Source organism: Apostichopus japonicus, chromosome 7 (genome assembly GCF_037975245.1).
Source record: "Apostichopus japonicus isolate 1M-3 chromosome 7, ASM3797524v1, whole genome shotgun sequence".
Classification (NCBI taxonomy): Eukaryota; Metazoa; Echinodermata; class Holothuroidea; order Aspidochirotida; family Stichopodidae; genus Apostichopus; species Apostichopus japonicus.
The window spans coordinates 11,209,231-11,228,027 of NC_092567.1; the positions used below are offsets into that span (position 1 = coordinate 11,209,231).

An 18,797-nucleotide genomic window follows, 5' to 3' on the forward strand; every position below is an offset into this window, starting at 1 on the left:
TTTTTGCAAGTTCTTAGGAACTTTTGCATTCAGATAGCAACGTGACACTACAGCAGTCTTTGTGGGCAATCAACTTCACATGTTACTGTAGCTGTAAAAGACCCCTACACTTTAACCTACAATTGACCCCTACAATTTAAGCAAATTATGTAAAAGTGCATATTTGATTTGTGATATTGAAGCTGAAGATACATCGTTTGGAAATGAGCATTACCAGCAAAAACCCTGGAAATTCTGGATATGTTCCAATAATGGTTGTCTTGGACCAGTAAGGGTGGTGCAAAGCACTGCAGTATATGGGTGACACAAACTACAATAATACATGTATATGATATGGAATATTGAATCTCAATCTCTTTAAAACCTTGTACTTCATTTGACTTTTACTCACTGGCAGGTTAGCACTCTAATCCACAACATCCCAGGACAGGAAACAAATCCAGAGTACATTAAGAGTAGGGTTTTTATGACTTAATTTAACTAAAACATTTCAGACAGTCGGATGATCTCGTAAATGTAGAACACTTCTTCATTAAACTAATATGATCAGTATTCTGAGGGAGGAAAACCTCCCCTTCAACTTATAACCAACTTATGCTAAATCTGGGAGGCATTTTCGGCCAAAATTTCCTGATGCGCTTCGCGCCAACTTATGGTGGCGCTAGGCCTAGATAGTTTTCCTACAAGCTTTGCCCCTCCCTTGACAAATTCCTCGCAAGGCGCCTTTCTAACCGTGTCACAATTTGTTACTATATATGACCGAAAGTAGTTTTTACTTTTTTTTCTCGAAATGAATAGCTAGACGGACCGCATCCGTAATGAAATTTGGTTTGCCGATAAAGGAAAATAAGGCTGTAGTAACCATATATCTATAAATATATATATATATATATATATATATATATATATATATATATATATATATATATATATATATATATATATATATATATATATATATATATATATATATATATATATATAAATATATATATATATACATATAAATATATATATATATATATATATATATATATATATACATGGGCGGCGATCATGGAGGTGGGGGGTGGACGGGTGGGGGACATGTCCTCCCAATATTTTAGGTGGGGATATACGGTGGTATCTAATATCCCCCACAATATTTGGTGGCATAATTTTTGTGTGTGGCTATAAATAGAAAATAATGCGTGAGATTATTTATCCAAATCATAATTGCAATTATGTTTTAGCCACCGCCATGGCGGTGGCTAAAACTTCATCAAACACATGCTGCATGAGGTAAATGACTCTCCGTGGTCGTTTCTGTGACCTGTGACCGTATAGCATGTTGTCACTCATGATTATTATCATAATGTCTGTACATCTCTTGTGTATGAGTGTAAGTACGTACAATCATATATATGATCCACATCGATATGGGTTCACTGGGTTTCCATTTGGCCTGTTTCCTATAAAATTTCTAACCGCAGGCGGTAGCCAAGGGGGGGGGGGGGGGGAGGCGTGCATATGTTTTGGTATTTTTGGATGATATCGAAGTTTTATAGTAGCCGTTATAAGAGGTTTTAATATTTGTACACCAATAAATTAACTGTGTCTGAATTTCCGAAAATTCCTTCACCAACATTCTTCATCATACTTCCCTCTACTCGTGCAATTTTGACCGGTCTGTTAGGGGTTGAAGGGGTTTTTCTATATTGGTTGTCCATAGATGAAATGTTGTGCAACATTATGGGTATGTTTTGAAGTGAATTATTATTCAAATTCTGAACAAAATGGGCTTAAAACCTTGAAAAGTGGGGCTGACGGGTATTGTGGGGCGTTACGTAGAATTACCTACAAAAGTAATGATCCACAGGAGATGCGATGAGGTCGAACATGATGTGTGACTGGTGAAAATCTTCAAAAAGGTTATGAATGAAAAAAACTATTGGGAAAAACTTGGTTCTCAGGCAAAATTGTACATCTGGTTGGTAAATTTCAAGCCGGAGAAGGGCCATTTCCAGTGATCTGGGGGGCTATCAAAACCAGAAATTTTCTTGTACGCTGCGCGCCAACCAATGGTGGCGCTCCGCTTTGATAGTAATTCGCCAACATCGCAAATGCCCCCCCCCCCAATATTTGAAACAAATCGCCGCCCCTGCGTGTGGGACTTGTGATACCGTTACACGGTAGGTTAGCGCACCTTCCCCGGCTATGAATAACATTGAATCGAAGTATCTAAATGTTTCTCCCGTTGTGGTTGTGGTTAATCAAAAGCGCAGAAATATACAATCCTTTATGTGGAACGTAATAATCGGTTCCAAATAATCGGTAGCGCAATGGATTTTGCCGATGTCGATTATTTACCGATTGTCTGATAATCGGCCCGATGCCGATTGTCTAACCGATTATCGGCCGAACACTAGTTTTCATTATAGGCTATATTTTGTGCCGGAACCCTTTTTATGTTTGGACTAAATTGTAATTTGGTGAGTTGCAGTGTAATAACTAAGTATTTTTTTTATCTTTTCCATAAGACCTATATACGACCCATAACACGTAAACACTTTCAAGCTGCTGTACAGGATTCTATGAACGCAACATTACCAGAAAATTGTCGAGGTGCAAATGATGAATTGAAATATGGCTGCCTATCGTTGAAGTCCTCACTTTTAGATCTAACGAATTTGCCATTATGTTGTAGATAGCTATTATTTCAATTGGAAGATTGATCATTCATCTGAAAGGAGGGGAATTTCCCTCGCGTGGCCAATGGAAACGACTTGAACAAGTCTCATTTTCAAAATCTAAACAAACCAACGACATTGTGTGAAGCACAGGTACACGTAACGTTATCTAGGTGTATAGTATATATAAACACGGTGTTTATACTATACACTAAGATAACGTTACGAGTGCCTTTGGTGTGAAGCGGCGTTTGAAGAACAGTTGTGCGGTTGTACTTCCCTCTTGTTTAACGTGATTCCCGAAGCTACAGTACTGGCTTATTAATATGAAGATATTGCAATGTATTCCAGATAGTGAACATGCATACTGAATTGTCAAAGAAGAAATCCCATGTATGTCTTGTGTTCCTTTCATATTGTTAGGCTATGTACCTACAAGGACAGGAACATCATACTGTTGAAGTTATGGCTTAGGTCTTCTCTACTACTGTACTCTAGTCATATAACTTATACGAAAACTGCAGCCTAACTTAGGCCTAGTCTAATGGTGTTAGTTACAACATTCAATACTGCGGTGCCGCAATGCCAGCATAAATCGTGACCTATAGGCTCAGCACAATGTAGGAATAGCTGAAATATGGTGATGTCATCCTGTTAGCTGGAAATGGCACTTCCCAGGCCTTGTAAGTTACATCTAAGCATTTTCTATTTTGAAATTACTAGCGATATCATAAACAAATATGCTAAAAAAAACTATGCCACCAAATATTGGGGGGGGGGGGATATTAGAGACTATATCCCCCATCTAAAATATTGGGGGGACATTCCCCTCCGTACCCCCCCATGATCGCCGCCCACGCCCACACGCGAGTATGTTGTTCGATATACTATCCAGTTTGGCATATCGTTTACCCGCGATAAGCTTAAGGGAACGACGTATTTTTTTTTTCTTGCATGTAACAAAACCTCATGTCATCATGTTAAACGATTGATAAGAAAGATTAATTGTCTCGACTAAATATAAAAACCAAATCAATATACTTTTGAACCACTTTGGCCGTTTCACCGTATAGGTGAAAACTGGAAAGTGAAAACAATAACATTAGGCTTTGTTAATTGTGAGTTCTACGTACATTAGGCTAGTATGGCTAGAGAACGGTTGAGCTTCATAACTGCTCAGTTTGAAAATGCGCCCAAGATTTTACAAAAGGCATTAAATGATGAAATCAAGGCGCCAATCACTCCTAAAAATCCCTAAGCACGTTAGGCGACAGTCCTCAGTAGTTCTACTACATTGCAGTATTTTGTGATTAGGTAAACATTCTTACGCATATTTTTGCGAAAAACCCGAAGAAACTTTTTTTGCCTGACCGCATGTTCTGTGTACCATACGTGCTAAAATAACCCCTTACAGTAACTAAGCTCCTTACCGCAACCAGGCGCGTATCCAGTGGGGGGGCGTTGGGGGCGCGCGCCCCCCGTGTAAGAAAGAGATGAGAGAAAAAAAGAGAGAAGAAAAAAGGAAAAAAAGGGGGGAAGAGGAGGAAGGAGAGGAAGGAAGGGAAAAGAAAAAGAAGAAGGAGAGAAAAAGGAGAAAAGGAGGGAGTAGAATAAAAACGCCAAGACACCGGGAAGAGAAAGAGGAACAGTCATAATTACAGCTCTGATCCCTATTATATACACAGGGTAGCCAGTGACGGATCGAGGATTTCGGAAGGGGCGTGAACCTCAGCTTACCCCTTACACCGACAACTCCATTTTTGACGTTTCCATTTTACCTCTCTCCACCTCCACCTCTCTCTCTCTCTCTCTCTCTCTCCACCTCTCTCTCTCCCTCTCATATATCTCTCATATATATATATATATATATATATATATATATATATATATATATATAATATCATGACCGCGTGTGTGTGTATGGACGCCTTAAACAATTGTAAAATTGTGCTATGAAACCAACTGTGGCTGATTTTGAACTCGACCGAGTCGTCGGGGAACATGACTTCGGTATTAGCCCAGGATCTATATGCGAACTGCACTAGACATATGTCTTTCGATGCAACACTGTCATGCAGAGTTAAAATGTTATACAACGCGAACTGAATGCTTATTGTTACCCCACCCCTAGTACCGTAACTAATACAATGAATCTTAAAATAAATTCCGCATGCGATTTGAGAATTGAACACATTTCCTGTGAATATCATGTAATGGATCCAAAGGCGTATCATTGCCGGCGAGGGGGGGGGGGAGGGGTTGGACGCACCCATCTGCATGAAAACGCGCGCCCCACAACCCTACGCCCACCCCTCTAATCGCTTCCCGATGAGTTACAAACCCAGACCCATCGTATAAAAAAGTCTACTTTTATTTCCCTATTTTTTTCCCCGATTTTTTTCTGCAGACGCCCATGCATTTCCCCAAACTAAATTTCTAAGCCACGAGATCTAAAACTTAAGGAGGTATGGGAGCATCATTGGGTCTGGGAAATGTTGTTTCCGGCGATCTGGGAGGAGTATTTGCCAAAACTTTCTTGTACGCTACGCGCGAACCCATGGTCGCGCTCCGCTTAGATATATCAGAGAACAGACACGCGTCCCCACCATTATCCAAGACTGATCTGCGCCCATGCACCAATATGTTAACTGTGTCTGAATTTCCGAAATTTCCCTGACAAACATCCTAAACATGGAGGTTTTTCTGTATTGGCTGTCCATATATGAAATTTTGTGCAACATTATGGGTATGTTTTGGAGTGAATTGATTTCACGAGAAGTGTGAATGTTCAAATTCTGAACGAATAATGAGCTTAAAACCTTGAAAAGTGGGGCTGACGGGTATTGTGGGCCGCGACGTAGAATCACCTACAAAAGCAATGATCCACAGGAGATGCGATAAGGTCGAACATGATGTGTGACTGGTGACAATGTTCAAAAAGATTACGGATGGAGAAAAAAAATATTGGAAAAATACTTGGTTACTCAGGCAATAGTGAACATCTAGTTGGTCATTTTCAAGCCCGAGATGTGCCATTTCCAGTGATCTGGAGGGTGTCAAAACCAGAAATTTTCTTGTACGCTGCGCGCCAACCAGGGCGCTCCGCTTAGATAGTAATTCGCGCCCCCCGGGTTAGAAAATCCTGGATACGCCACTGGCAACCGACTTAAAGCAAGTCTGATTTCCAGTCACACGCGCGACAAAGTTCATGGGACTTTAGTGTGTGATTTCCCCCACATTTAGTTAAGTCAATGGAGAAGCTCCATTGACTAACTGTGTATGATCGTTTGAAACAACGTACGATCGGAAGTTTTACCTCGCAGATGGTAATCATTGAAAACTTGAAGCAAACGTTCGGGATTGTTTTATTTTTCATAATAAAATAAAACTGTTAGCAAAACTGCTTATCCACGAAAGAGCCTGTGTAAGAATATGTGTAAAAGTAAGTTGGCCTGACGTTTCGATCCTGCTATAATCGAACGTCTATTTACTGCAGCTTCTCATGACTATTTCAGATTTAGATCACTATTATGATAAGAATACCCCGGTTGATATAAATATTCTTGATTTTTCTAAGGCATATGATGTAGTTCCTCATCGTAAATTGCTTGCCAAGATCGGCCATTATGGAATTCGGGGAGATCTCTCCTGTTGGATCAATAGTTTCTTGTCACATAGGACCCAAAGTGTGATTATCGATGGAATATCATCAACATCCGCTCCTGTTCTCTCAGGTGTTCCACGAGGCACCTGTCTTGGCCCAGTTCTGTTCTTATGCTATATAAACGACATTACTTATCACATTAAATCGCAACTTCGTTTATTTGCGGATGATGCTTTGCTATATAGGCCTATTTACTCATTTGACGACCATCTCATCCTCCAGAAAGATCTGAAGGCTCCTGAATCCTGGGCTACGCTTTGGGACATGAAATTCAATCCCTCTAAATGCTTCATGATGTCTACAAAGCGTAGCGGGGCAAAATCTGTGTTCGTTTACTCCATATACAATCAAATATTGGAGTGCGTCACTGCGCAACCTTATCTTGGTATCCTGTTTAGTGACAATTAAGTTTCTCTAGTCTCTACACATATAAATAAGATATGCTCTAGGACCAGCAGAACCCCTGGCTTCCTTAATAGGAATTTGCGCTCTTGCCCACCAGAATTACGTGAATTGGCCTATATGTCTATATGTCGTTCTACTCTTGAATACGCAGCTCAGATTTGGGACCCTTATAAGGTCTCAGACCAAGATAAAATAGAAAATATTCAAAGGAAGGAAGCACGCTGTTTAACTCATGATTTCCGTAGGCAATCCAGCGTCACTGAGATCTTGAAGACTTTAGAGTGGGAACCCCTCACAGAAAGAAGGAAAAGGGCCAGACTTATGCTCTTTTACCAATTAATGGCCTAATTGCAGTCCCAAACGAGACTAATCCCTTCTTGAAACCAGGGAGGCGTGGCCGCTTTACACAGATTCCACATAATCATCGTGTTTTTCAGTATAGTTTCTATCCTGACTATAAAAGACTGGAATACACAATCCTTGGCCGTTAAAGAGAGCCCTAGTCTTGAGGTGTTTAAGATTGCCTACGCATTGTTATTAGCACTGTTACACTGCTGCGCACCAACATCCTCGTTGTGATACCCGAGAGGGGTTTTTAATGAGTACCTAACAGAAGCAAAAGCAGAAGGCCAACTTACTTTTACACATTATTTTTCATATCAGATTATATATTTCGATATCAGCTAACGAAATAACGAATATTTTATTTACGTGCAATATACTTTTCACTTTATTATCGTTCGAGTTGTAACACTGACAATGGAATTAATTATTAATAGCAGTTGTACAAGCTGTCATTAACTTCTACTTTTTTTTTTTTCATTTCGTAGCCAATGGCTACTATTTTTCCCTTCTGTAGTCTGTAGCCTACAGCACTGTCAGTTGTGGTGGGATTGCAATATTGCGACTCTTCGTTATAAACGTACAGCGCCCCATGTATGTATTACAGTGTTCTTTACTTGCTCCATTAATCTTAACTGTGAAAAGTTAAGTCGTTCATTTACATCTTTGATTGTATTGGCCTAGAAGTTGGTAATTTTGCATAACACTAAATCATACATTAAGCCAGTTCCACGAAAATGATGAAATAATCGGTAATCGGCATCGGCCGATTGTCACATGAATTAATCGTAATAGGTAAAACCGATTTGAAAACGCAATATGCAAATAATGGAAACAAATATGATGGTCGTTACTTTCCAGTTAAGCAAAGATAAGAGGCTAGTGTAATTTCCAAGGAAAAACGCGTACTATCGACTAGCGAAATCTATCGTGATAGTATTGCGTCACTACAAGTGTCATCAAGACAGCAAGATAATAAGACATCTGAAGCATTTTTCAGGATATTGTTTTACTACAAGCTTGGAAAGAAGTCAATATTTTTTTCTAAAAACTTTTGAAATGACGAGACGAAAGTATTTTGGTATTTCAACAATAATCAGAAAATGTCCACTTGGCTAGAAGTGGGGGGGGGGGTGGACTCTACAGCAACACCATCAAAACTTTCGGATACACCTAGATCCACCTATAGTCTGACCACAGCTACGGGTGTACCCCCTCCCCCCCCCACTCCCCCCGACTTTACATCATTCATAGGCAAAACTGCATGGTGTATATGGAGCCACCTCCTCCGTTTTTAAATTTTTCTTTAAAATTCTTCCATTATAGTGTACGCCCTACCTAAGTCAGTTGGGATCAACCCCCACCCCCTTGAAATCCTATATTAAATATGGGGGTCGAGAAGGGTTCCCATTCTGCTAGTCTTGCGAACCGATTTCAAGTAGTAGATAACATATATACATCTGCTAATAATATGTGTTGCATGGCTACATGAAGGTAGCATTATATAATATGTACCTCTTTTTCAGGCATAATTGTATATACGAATAATAACTGGTTGGTCAACATGCCCACCCAACGGCTATTTACCGAATAACTGGACGGGCAAGACTGTATTTTATTATTTTCCATGCAATTATATAATAGTGATTTTCACATCGGTCAGTTCAGTTTTCAAACTTCACACTAGTATTCTTTAGCACAACCTTAAGTTTAGACAAAAAATTATAGTATAAATACGCCTCAGAATTGTTTCAGTCGGAGGACCCCGACAACCCCTCATGGAATTACATTCAACGACTCCACAGCAACACCATCAACACTTTCAGATCCACCTATAGTCTGACCATAAAGGTTCATTCCCCTTTCTAAATGTCTCGGGAGAATTTTTGAATGTGAACCCACGTTACTGGGTACTAAACCATACAGGAGAGTCGTTCCGTTTTCAGGATTGGAGAAGCAAACTTACCGATACAGCCCCTCCATGAATGCACATGCACTTAATTAGTAATATACACAAATTAGCCACAAGATGGACCTCCTCCTATATGTTCTACACCCTTCCCCATATCTATGTAGATATGTGACAAATCACTTGATTGGCGTAGGAAGGGATCAACATATTAATGGGTTGGGGAAGTGGCCGGGTGGCGAATTTTTTTTTCCCAAACAGGTTCTCAATTACGGAGTTTTCAGCCAATCAGATTGCTCGTGACGTCAGCATCAAACGCTTGATAGTTCGAAGACATACACTGAGTTACACACTGACACCTAATAAAGTCTTGTTACGCGGTTTCCCTGCAAACGCCCTAACTTTTACTTTTAATGCTTGGATAACATGTTGACCTTACTCATGATACATACGCTACATTCTATCGGTTTCGTGTTTACGCCATCCAAGATTCGTCAGCCGTTCTATTGAAATCGGAATTCGTTTCGTGGAATGGGTAGGCCTACACCAAAATCAACTTCACGACGCGAGTTCAGCCTTGAATGAATATACGCAAAACAGTTTAGTGTATAGTCAAGGCTTCATAATTGACGCACCCCCGTAATTGACGCACCTTCAATTATTACTAGCAACGATACAGCAGGCTACCTAATCTTTTTGCAGTCAAGCAGAATTACATATTTCATGAGTTTGGATCCATTTCAGCTATTTGATGACCAAATTGTGGAATTTTTAAGCTTTTAACACCCTTCCTCCCGGTTTTGTACGTTCAGTTTTTGGGCATTTGGAAATCTTGCACCCTAAAAATAACCAACATTTCCTCAATATCATGGACAACACTACTCTCTGGGACCTGATCTGCCTAAGCTTAGAGGCTCAAAGTATAGCAAACAGCATCTAAAGTCAATGGATGTATACTAAAGCCTTCACTACAGTTAGCTTATCGACGAATGTGTCAATTTAGGGGTATGAAAGAACTTGACACGGCAGACATTTTGTGGTCAAGTTCTGCTCAATTGTACGTTGCATATGCACAGAACAATAAATATATTGAGATCATTACATTTCTGAGGAACCACACATATGAAAAACTCATACAGTTGAGTGATTTTGATTTTTCCTTGATAGAAATCGTTGATCAAATCCTTAAGTGCGTCAATTATGAGCCCACCATGCTACAGTATGCATGTATTTCCGTCACTGCAATGTGTACACAGTTATAATACATATGGGCCTATATCGCATGTGTTATGTACCCCTGTACGAAACTTTCACTGTGCGATGTTATCGATAAATGCCTTCACAGAAATCTTCGATCAAAGTAGATCATACAATACTAGTGTGCTCATTATGTCTAAACCAATTCCAAACACGTCTACATATATTTACGAAAAGCTGCGGGTAATTTTGAACGGGTATATCTTCGTTGCAACGAATGGATGCAGACATTTTGATAACCTCGAAGTGAAGGGTTTTATTGTTATGACGTAACTTTTCCGACCAATCATGAGCGACTATTTATACACAATTGAGAACCTGTTTGGGAAAAAAAAAATTCGCGGCCGGGAGGCATCCCAATTAAGTAAACAATACACATTTTGTCATTACTGTGACCCATCACATGGAACACTGACAAATTTCAAAATTTTCATATCAAAATTTTAATTATTTTATCCCGAAAGTTTTGAATATTTTTTGGAATTGAAACCCTTTCTCAAAATTTAAACCCCTTTCTTGAAAATCAAGTTTGTCTTAAAATTGCAATCTGTAATATAACCGAAATTCTCAACATTAAACTACTTTATCTAAATTAAACTTCTTCGATTGATTTCGACTTCTTTAATTCCCTTCATGTAAAATCTCGATTTCTTTTTGTTTTAAAGTTTAAAAGGGGGGGGGGGCAGTGGCGGAGCTAGGGGTATTGGTCAGGGGGGCGAGAATGGTCTGTAGGGGCGCTTTCGACACTATCTAAGCGGAGCGTCATTGGTTGGCGCGGAGCGTACAGACATTTTTTGAGTAAAGATACACTCTAGATCGCCGGAAATGACCCTTTCCGGGCCTTGCTAATTTGCAGATAAACGAAGAATAAATAGGTGTTATCGCCATTTTGTCAGAAAATTACACCAACAAAATGTGACAAATGCCAATAGGTAGATGAGAGCGCAATAAAAAAGTCAATAATCGCGAATAAGTGAAAAGTGGTAAAAAGCTGAAAAGGGCACCAGCAGTCCATTTGAGTCCGTCAGGGGGCATCCGCCCCCCTGACTGTATGGACGCTCCGCCACTGGGGGGGGGGGCTACTTGAATTGACTATTAACATTATTGGTGAAATGTCGACATAGTATTTAGATTTGAGCAATTACGAGGTACGTGAAAAGACAAAACATCGTTTGATTGCCTGACACTCTCTTTGCTGGTGCAAAGATTCAGCTGAATAATCCAGCACTGACACGGAGTGGAATTAATTACAATGGTGGTTGGGTGGGGAGGGATGAAAAAAGTTGTGTAGTTACATTTATTCCGATAAGTTCATAATGATCAAGTGATTATTTGTAAGCAACAAAAATGTAACTTGACACAGACACGTTTTGTCTGCACGATGTGTCTGCAAGATGTGTATGACGGAACAAGGATGTTCAATTTATGTTATTCCATGTAGGTTTTAATATTCATTAAACATGTACTTCTTTGAAACAGACGGTATTCACACTTTTGTGTTAATTGTTTGTTTATGCATCCGCTAACAGATAATAAGGTGGGTGAATGAGTACATAAAATGCTTTTTTGCCCAAATTGTAACCGGTGGTGGGGGGGGGGCGATGCACGGGGACTAACACCTTACCGCTTAGGGAGAAATGTCAATGATAACTTGATCTACTTGATATAGGAAGTGTTGTTTATTTACTTCCTCGACCCCTTCCTTAATACATACCCAATCGACGTCAGTTTTTAAACTGTCAGTTTCCACCGGGCATGTATAACGTTACGTACATTTATTTCTATTGGCGCCAAAATGTCTGTTACAAATCTCAAACATCACCCGCGAACAGCTGGGAAACACCTGTATGAATATCGGTGACTCATGCTATTGAATACCTGTTCACATCTAGTATATATCAGTATCACTTACAATGAATGGTTTAGTGTTAGTATATCAGTGCATGGAGTTTCAGAGTACGTAGTATAATCGTGGAGGTTGTTTGTTACCATTGACTTGTTGAGTGGTTATTAAGATGGATTGTTTAATGGAGAGGAACCGCTGTGAATAGTAAAAACAGTAATTATTGATCAGAGAGATAATTTGACGGTATGGTATAGAGGCATAGGCTAGGATGTGTACAAAGGCCAGGCCAAACTTAGGTAGGCTATATGTAGACTAGTAATACAGTTAGGCTATGTTAACAATCTCAAACATCACCCGCGAAAAGCTAGAATTACTACTTTTAGCAAGAGGACATGCTTAGCAAATCTAACTAATAAATAATATAAATCTTAACCTATCTTAGCCTATAATTGTTGACTGATTATCAAAAAATTCCAAGTTAAAGCATATCTTAAATATAAAGGAATTGAATAAAATACAATCGAGACACTGAGTCTTCTTTAGGGATCTTAAATTAAGCGAATAATAAAACCAGCGATTAACATTCTAGGTGAGCTGATTCCTACCCTTTAGTCTTTACTTCGAAAATAATTACTTCATTCTAGCTAACATAAAGTATCCATAGACAAACTTTGGAACTTTGATATCCCTTCCAAAAATTTAAATCACAGAAAAATGGTTCAACTCGACTTTACTCGTACATAATATAGCCTTATAGGCGTGAATACAAGTCAATCTATAACATTCCACAATTATTATTGTAATCACCTAACTTACTAAATCTACCAGGTCGGACATTTGAGCCAATTATGTGAGAAACCTGCAGCTTTTTACCGAGCAGGCTGACTGAAATAATGTTATTTAATAACTGATTATTAGTTGAATAACCTAACTCCTGCCAATATACCTGACACTTAATGTGATATATAGTTTTGTTAAATACTGTATAGGGCCTAGAGTTTTGAGCCTCTATTAATTATAAACAGTTTTCCAATTTAAGTCTAATAATAATCAAATGCAATACATAGTTATTAAAAAGGAATCTTTCGTCCATGTCTTTCCAGCAGCAACTAGATCGTGGTGTTCTACTCACAGCTGGTTTTGTCTTAATTTTACCCACTTAATTATAAAAACCGTACGTCATTTCCAAGCCAACAGACTTATGGCCACATGATATTTAAAAAGTAAAATGGTTTTGAAATTGAAAGTGCGCCACTTATTTTACACTGCTGCAACACTCAAGCAGAAGTTTGCCAGAGCCGTAGCTCTAACGTTAAATGTTCCGCTAACTGTTCACACCCGATGAACTCCATAGTAACAGAAGATATTTCAATGAAGACCCAATTAACCTGATTAAACTTAAAAGTAATAATTAATTAGTATAATTAAACCCTCAAGGATATGAAGTGTTTCCAGATAACAATATTATTTGTAAAAAAAAAATATAAAAAGCGGATGGTACTATTTAATTGGAAGAAACGATAAAGTTTAGAAAGTTAAAATCATAAGCAATACCCAATTTAGGAATATCTACAAACACAAAGAAAGAAAAATGTTACATTTCGAAAAAATCTACTAGAAGTTATGTCACACTCAAACCGTAACTTAGGAATGAATTTGATAATTAACTAATTAAACACAGATGGACATCATCTTTAAACAAATCATATTTATTAGAAATAATTATAATTCAAGCAGAATAGTCGGATTTGGATCAATAATTAAATAATTTGTATATTAAATTTTGAGTTTAAGCCTCGTCAACCTTCTCTCTTGAAACCGTGAATTTGATCTACCATACATCTGCTTCTCTAAATTGCATTTTAATTATAAGAAACAACCTATTGATTTAAATATATTTCTTCCAAATATCCTTAAACTTTATCAAACCTTGGTATTAGTTAGAGTAGAAGTTTCCTTTTCATGATTCCTATAACATTAAATTACATTTTCCTTCTGAAAGTTCTAAATAAAAATACAAATAAATTTGATCAATATTTTTCTTCAAAAGATAGATAATCTCAGTTATTATTTACCAATTTCTTATAAAATTCTCAACCCGTCATAGAGATTTGTTTCCTATTAACTAATAAATAAAAATATGTAGCCTCACGTTCTTATTTTATTAAACCCTACTAAGCCATAAAAACTTTAATAAATAATTTAATTGTAAAACAATAAAACTAACCCTTTAATCCTACATTACCACTTTATTTTTCTCTAATCTAATCTAATTATTTATGTTCATATTTGTCTCCCCTTAAAATTACTCCCTTATTTCCGTTCCATTAACTTTTTCCTTTTTCGGTAAACACGGCCTAAATGTCTTAGTTTTATTGCTTAACTTTCCATTTTTTTTATTTCATTATCTTTATTATTTACAATATCATAATAACTATAATAACTATTAAAACATAATAACTATTCTAATCCTTACCAAATCAAATGTATTGATCTCTATCTACTATATTTATCAGTAACTCTATTCTTTCATTCTAGATTCCTATCTCCCGTGTGGATCTATCCTCCTGCTCTCCTAGAGTTGATGAGTCTGGTCTGATCCTTATCCTTCGGTCTGGTCTCTCTCTCTCTATCCTGAGTTCTCTCCAGAAGCTGTGGATCTATGACAGCAGGAGACTAACTAATGAAGAGTTGGCGGCCATCTTGTCTTACTCCTCACAGTGTACAAGCTTGAAGTTGCTGAGGTAAGTATTCCGGTGTAGATGTTAGAATCAACATAACATTTAAACAGGGAATTAATTTAATTAATAAAAGTTATCAATATTAAACTAACAATAGAGAATATAAAGTCTGCTGTATTTTAATGTCAAGAATTGGATGTAATAAGTTTCAGTTGGATTTATTTGAACAATTAGGTCATCGTAAAACGAATTTTGTAGAATGTTATGATAAATAAAACAAAATATTAATTGATAAATAGGGTATATTTTGAGAGGGTGTTGGTAATAGAGGGGTGCAGGGGTGGGTGGTGGTTGTTTAAACTGTTCTTTGTTTATTTTAATGTTAACATTTAACTAAATAGGTTTTAGAATTACAGGAATGTTTATTAGGATAAAATAAGAGATATATAGACAAGGAAATTGGATTTTAATAATTCTAGAGAGTAAAATTAATATTCTAAATTAAAGTTTTGTAAGGATAACTGTTAATTTTGACTGAAACCTCCGAAATAGTTGATACTCAATTATGTACAATTAATTTAAGAAACAAAAGAGATTGAAAGTCGTTATTAATTTTAAAGTAGAAAAATGATGGCAATAATAATAGCATAAACTCCTCAAAATGTTGATCAGATTATGATACTCTAGCAAAACTGAAATTCATACAAAAGAAGCAACCAATAAAATAGTTTCGGTTGTCAAAATTTAAAAAATAGTTACTCAAATAATTAAAACAAAATAAAAGTTAACTAGAAGGAAATATATAATTGCAATTGAGTTAACTATATAGTTAAAAAAATGTATTGCAATAAATATCATTAAAGGCAAATCTGTATATCTGATAAATTTCAAAGGTTCAAATTTAATCCGATTAAACTGCATCACTTTCTTCGTTATAGTTTGAAATACGACGTTATACAAAATAAGCTTAATTGTGATTTATGCTTATATTCCTAATTTTTAAACAATAATTACAAAATTAACCGAGAGCTTCAACTTTGTATAACTGATTACTTTAAACAAAAACTGTATAATATTCCTCGTATTAATGTTACTTCATACTTGATTCGATCATGACGTCCCTGCTTAGTCCGTTTCAATGTAGTGTTAATTTAGCCCCCCCCCCACCCTACCTCAAACCAACCCCTCCTCTCTCTCCTCCTCTCGCCTTCTTTGGTCTCATAGATCAAACCTCGTAAAAGTTTCTCCTTTCCGTCTTTACCATTCAGCTTCAACTTACAGCTGACGTGTTACTAAAAAAAGAAAATATTTAAGTCGCACCCGTCAACCCCCCCCCCCCCCCCACCGCGCATCACCCAAATCTCGAAAGAAAAGACAAAAGCTATTGAGTAGTTAAATAAATTAAATATATGATAACGAACGATGCTTAACGTATGTTATATGTGAAACAACGCCATTCCGGGAATAACTGTGACCGCGGAGAAAAATATTACTGGAAATAATACACTTCGGGGGTTTTGTTTGGTCTGACCATGGAGGTAAAATGGTCTGATTATAAACAAAATGTAACAGAGAATGTTGATTCCCTATCTATACTAAATACTTTACCCCAATCCCAATGTGCTCTTGGGTAATTTTAGTCTCGCCTCCTCTGCCCCACTCCCCTTCAGGCAGCTTACCTGTACCCACCACCACCCCTTTCTTTCGCCGCCCCCCTATCTTTTTTAGGGAGCCCTTCAAATCAATTCCGTTTCTACTCGATAAAATAATCACCGTTTTATTACATACAGTAGGCTTACTCTACTTCTACAATAGTTTTCTGCACAGACGATTGATTCAAACAATTTATTTCTAAAGTAAAGTAAGTTAACAGTGAAGATGGCACACCTGGATCTCCCGTAAATACCTAATTAGCATAACAATAGATGACACGAGCCAGGGTTAAAGATAATGAATGTAAAAACGGGACACGCGTCTAGTGTACACCTGGAATGTTGTAACTGTCATACAACGTAACCATGGAAACCGACGATAAGTAGGTCAGTCCGTGTCTAGCAGTGGCTGGGAATAATGTAAAATCTTTTTATTCAATACGGGTTAGGTATATATCAAACAGCCATTCCGTGATACTGTATGTCATATGCCATGATATTACGACGTATTCTCATTATTATTCTTTGTTTATATATTTTTAATGAGTAAACTTGATTTCCTTGGTTGTTTAATACATCCCTCATTTGCGCCCTCCCTAATTTTATAGAAGGATTGTTTTATTTCCCTTTCTTCGTTTTTTCCCTTTATGTACTTGTCGTTGGTATATGGAAGTCTGCCTAATTAGCACATATTTAAATAGCCCTTAATGTAACTCACATATCTAATATGTGACTACAAACATTGCGGGTTCTTAATTGCCTAGTTTTATGGAGAACAGTTTTGTTCTGTGAAGTTGATTAAACTGTTAAACGGTGGAGATGAAATATTGCTCGTGTTTAGCAGAGAGAAAGGATTTCGAAGGTTCATGTCGCCTTACCAAATCTGAAATATATTAATATTATCCAACTAAGTTAATATATTTCTCAGCCATAAATCATAAACAAGCAAACAACAACACGAGCAAGGAAACAAAGCACTTGAGATCCTCTAAGATTCGTTTGATGAGATCTTTTATCTCTTTAAATATCGAATTATATACCGCACTAGTTATTTTTTATCTACACAGAACAGGCGAAAGTGATTAAATTATTCCATCGAAGTTTAAAATGTATAATGGATAACGAAAACTAGAAATCGATTTCAAATTTGCAACTGTTTTTAGCGAATTAAGAAAGGCTTAGAAGGCTGTCATCATCGCCTTCAGACTTTCTTCCAAATGGTTTATCATAGTAATAACACAGGCTAACAATATGAAGTACAGATTTCTATCCCGGTACATAATGAATGAACCTACAAGTTAACAATCAGAATAAACACTTACAGTATACAACTGCCAGGGTCATATCCAGGTCGTGAATATGGCCACGGTTCATTTAGTTTTGTTGCTGAGAAGGAAAAAAAGAAGCAGTTATTCACTTGTTGAAATGAATTCATTGCGTCATAATTTGCGATGTTTTACATGAATCATGGTGGTATGCTGATTAAAACTGCACATAAGTATATTGTGATAGTAACATGGTCGACAAGTAAAAAGAAAAAGAAAGGAAAATAAAACAGAAAAGAAACCGAAGGAGAGGTGTTATGTTCCTGGAAATACAGTTAGTAGAGATCTGTGGGTTATTGTATTCCGTCGGTCGCACATCCGGAGTTTTCCTCCCGTCAAATCGCAGCGAATTGAGTGGAAACATGTAAACTAAGTGTGTCTAAATACCGCGAGTCTACGCTTTCAGAACGCCTAAAGAGAAAGATGAATACTCTACGCATAGACCTCTAAATATGATTAAGAATGCAAAATAAAGTTGTGCACACTTCGTGACCGGTGGGTTAGGTGTTTCAGCGTTTACATAACGCGTTGCCAATTTTTCAACAATGTTGTTTGCTCTCAATAAATCAACGATTACGTAAGACATGATCGAAGTTGTGAACTGTTGAAGAACCATAAACCCGAATTTTGCATACCTAATTAAAGTAAGTCACTATCTTCTCTCAACTTTGTTGACCCATTTCGTATGTATACACACGCTCAGTTATCTCAACACTACACATTGTTTTAGCCCCAGCCACACGGAGTAATGTACATTATACAGGACAACAAACTCGGCGATAAATAGTTTTATAGATTTATAGATACATTTTATCAATAAAACCAAGGTGAATAGTGTTTGACCTGTAAATTTAAGCAAGTTTGAACACTTCACTGTTCATCGATATGACTTCAAGCATTAGCGCTTTTTTGGTTTCGATGATAATCGTAACGTATGCATTCATGCAGGCGGAGAGTGTGTGTATTTGTGTTTGTATTCTCGGACCTCAAAGGACGATGACTTGACTACACATGTATGTGTGTGTGTGTTTGCGTAAGGTGGTTTAC

The 18,797-nt window shown here is 37.3% G+C and overlaps 1 protein-coding gene and 1 long non-coding RNA gene across 15 annotated transcripts in view; one reads left to right on the plus strand and one right to left on the minus strand.

The window, feature by feature from the left end:
• Positions 1–18,797, plus strand: part of LOC139970059 (uncharacterized) — a 351,315-nt gene that overhangs the window by 196,065 nt on the left and 136,453 nt on the right. For all 13 annotated transcript variants that reach the window (XM_071975679.1, XM_071975686.1, XM_071975680.1 and 10 more), the window contains one exon: positions 14,631–14,836. In XM_071975679.1, the coding sequence (XP_071831780.1) occupies positions 14,631–14,836 (206 nt within the window). The remainder of the gene's footprint in view (positions 1–14,630; positions 14,837–18,797) is intronic.
• LOC139970094 (uncharacterized) overlaps positions 1–18,797 on the minus strand; it is a 379,126-nt gene that overhangs the window by 159,878 nt on the left and 200,451 nt on the right. The window lies entirely within an intron of this gene.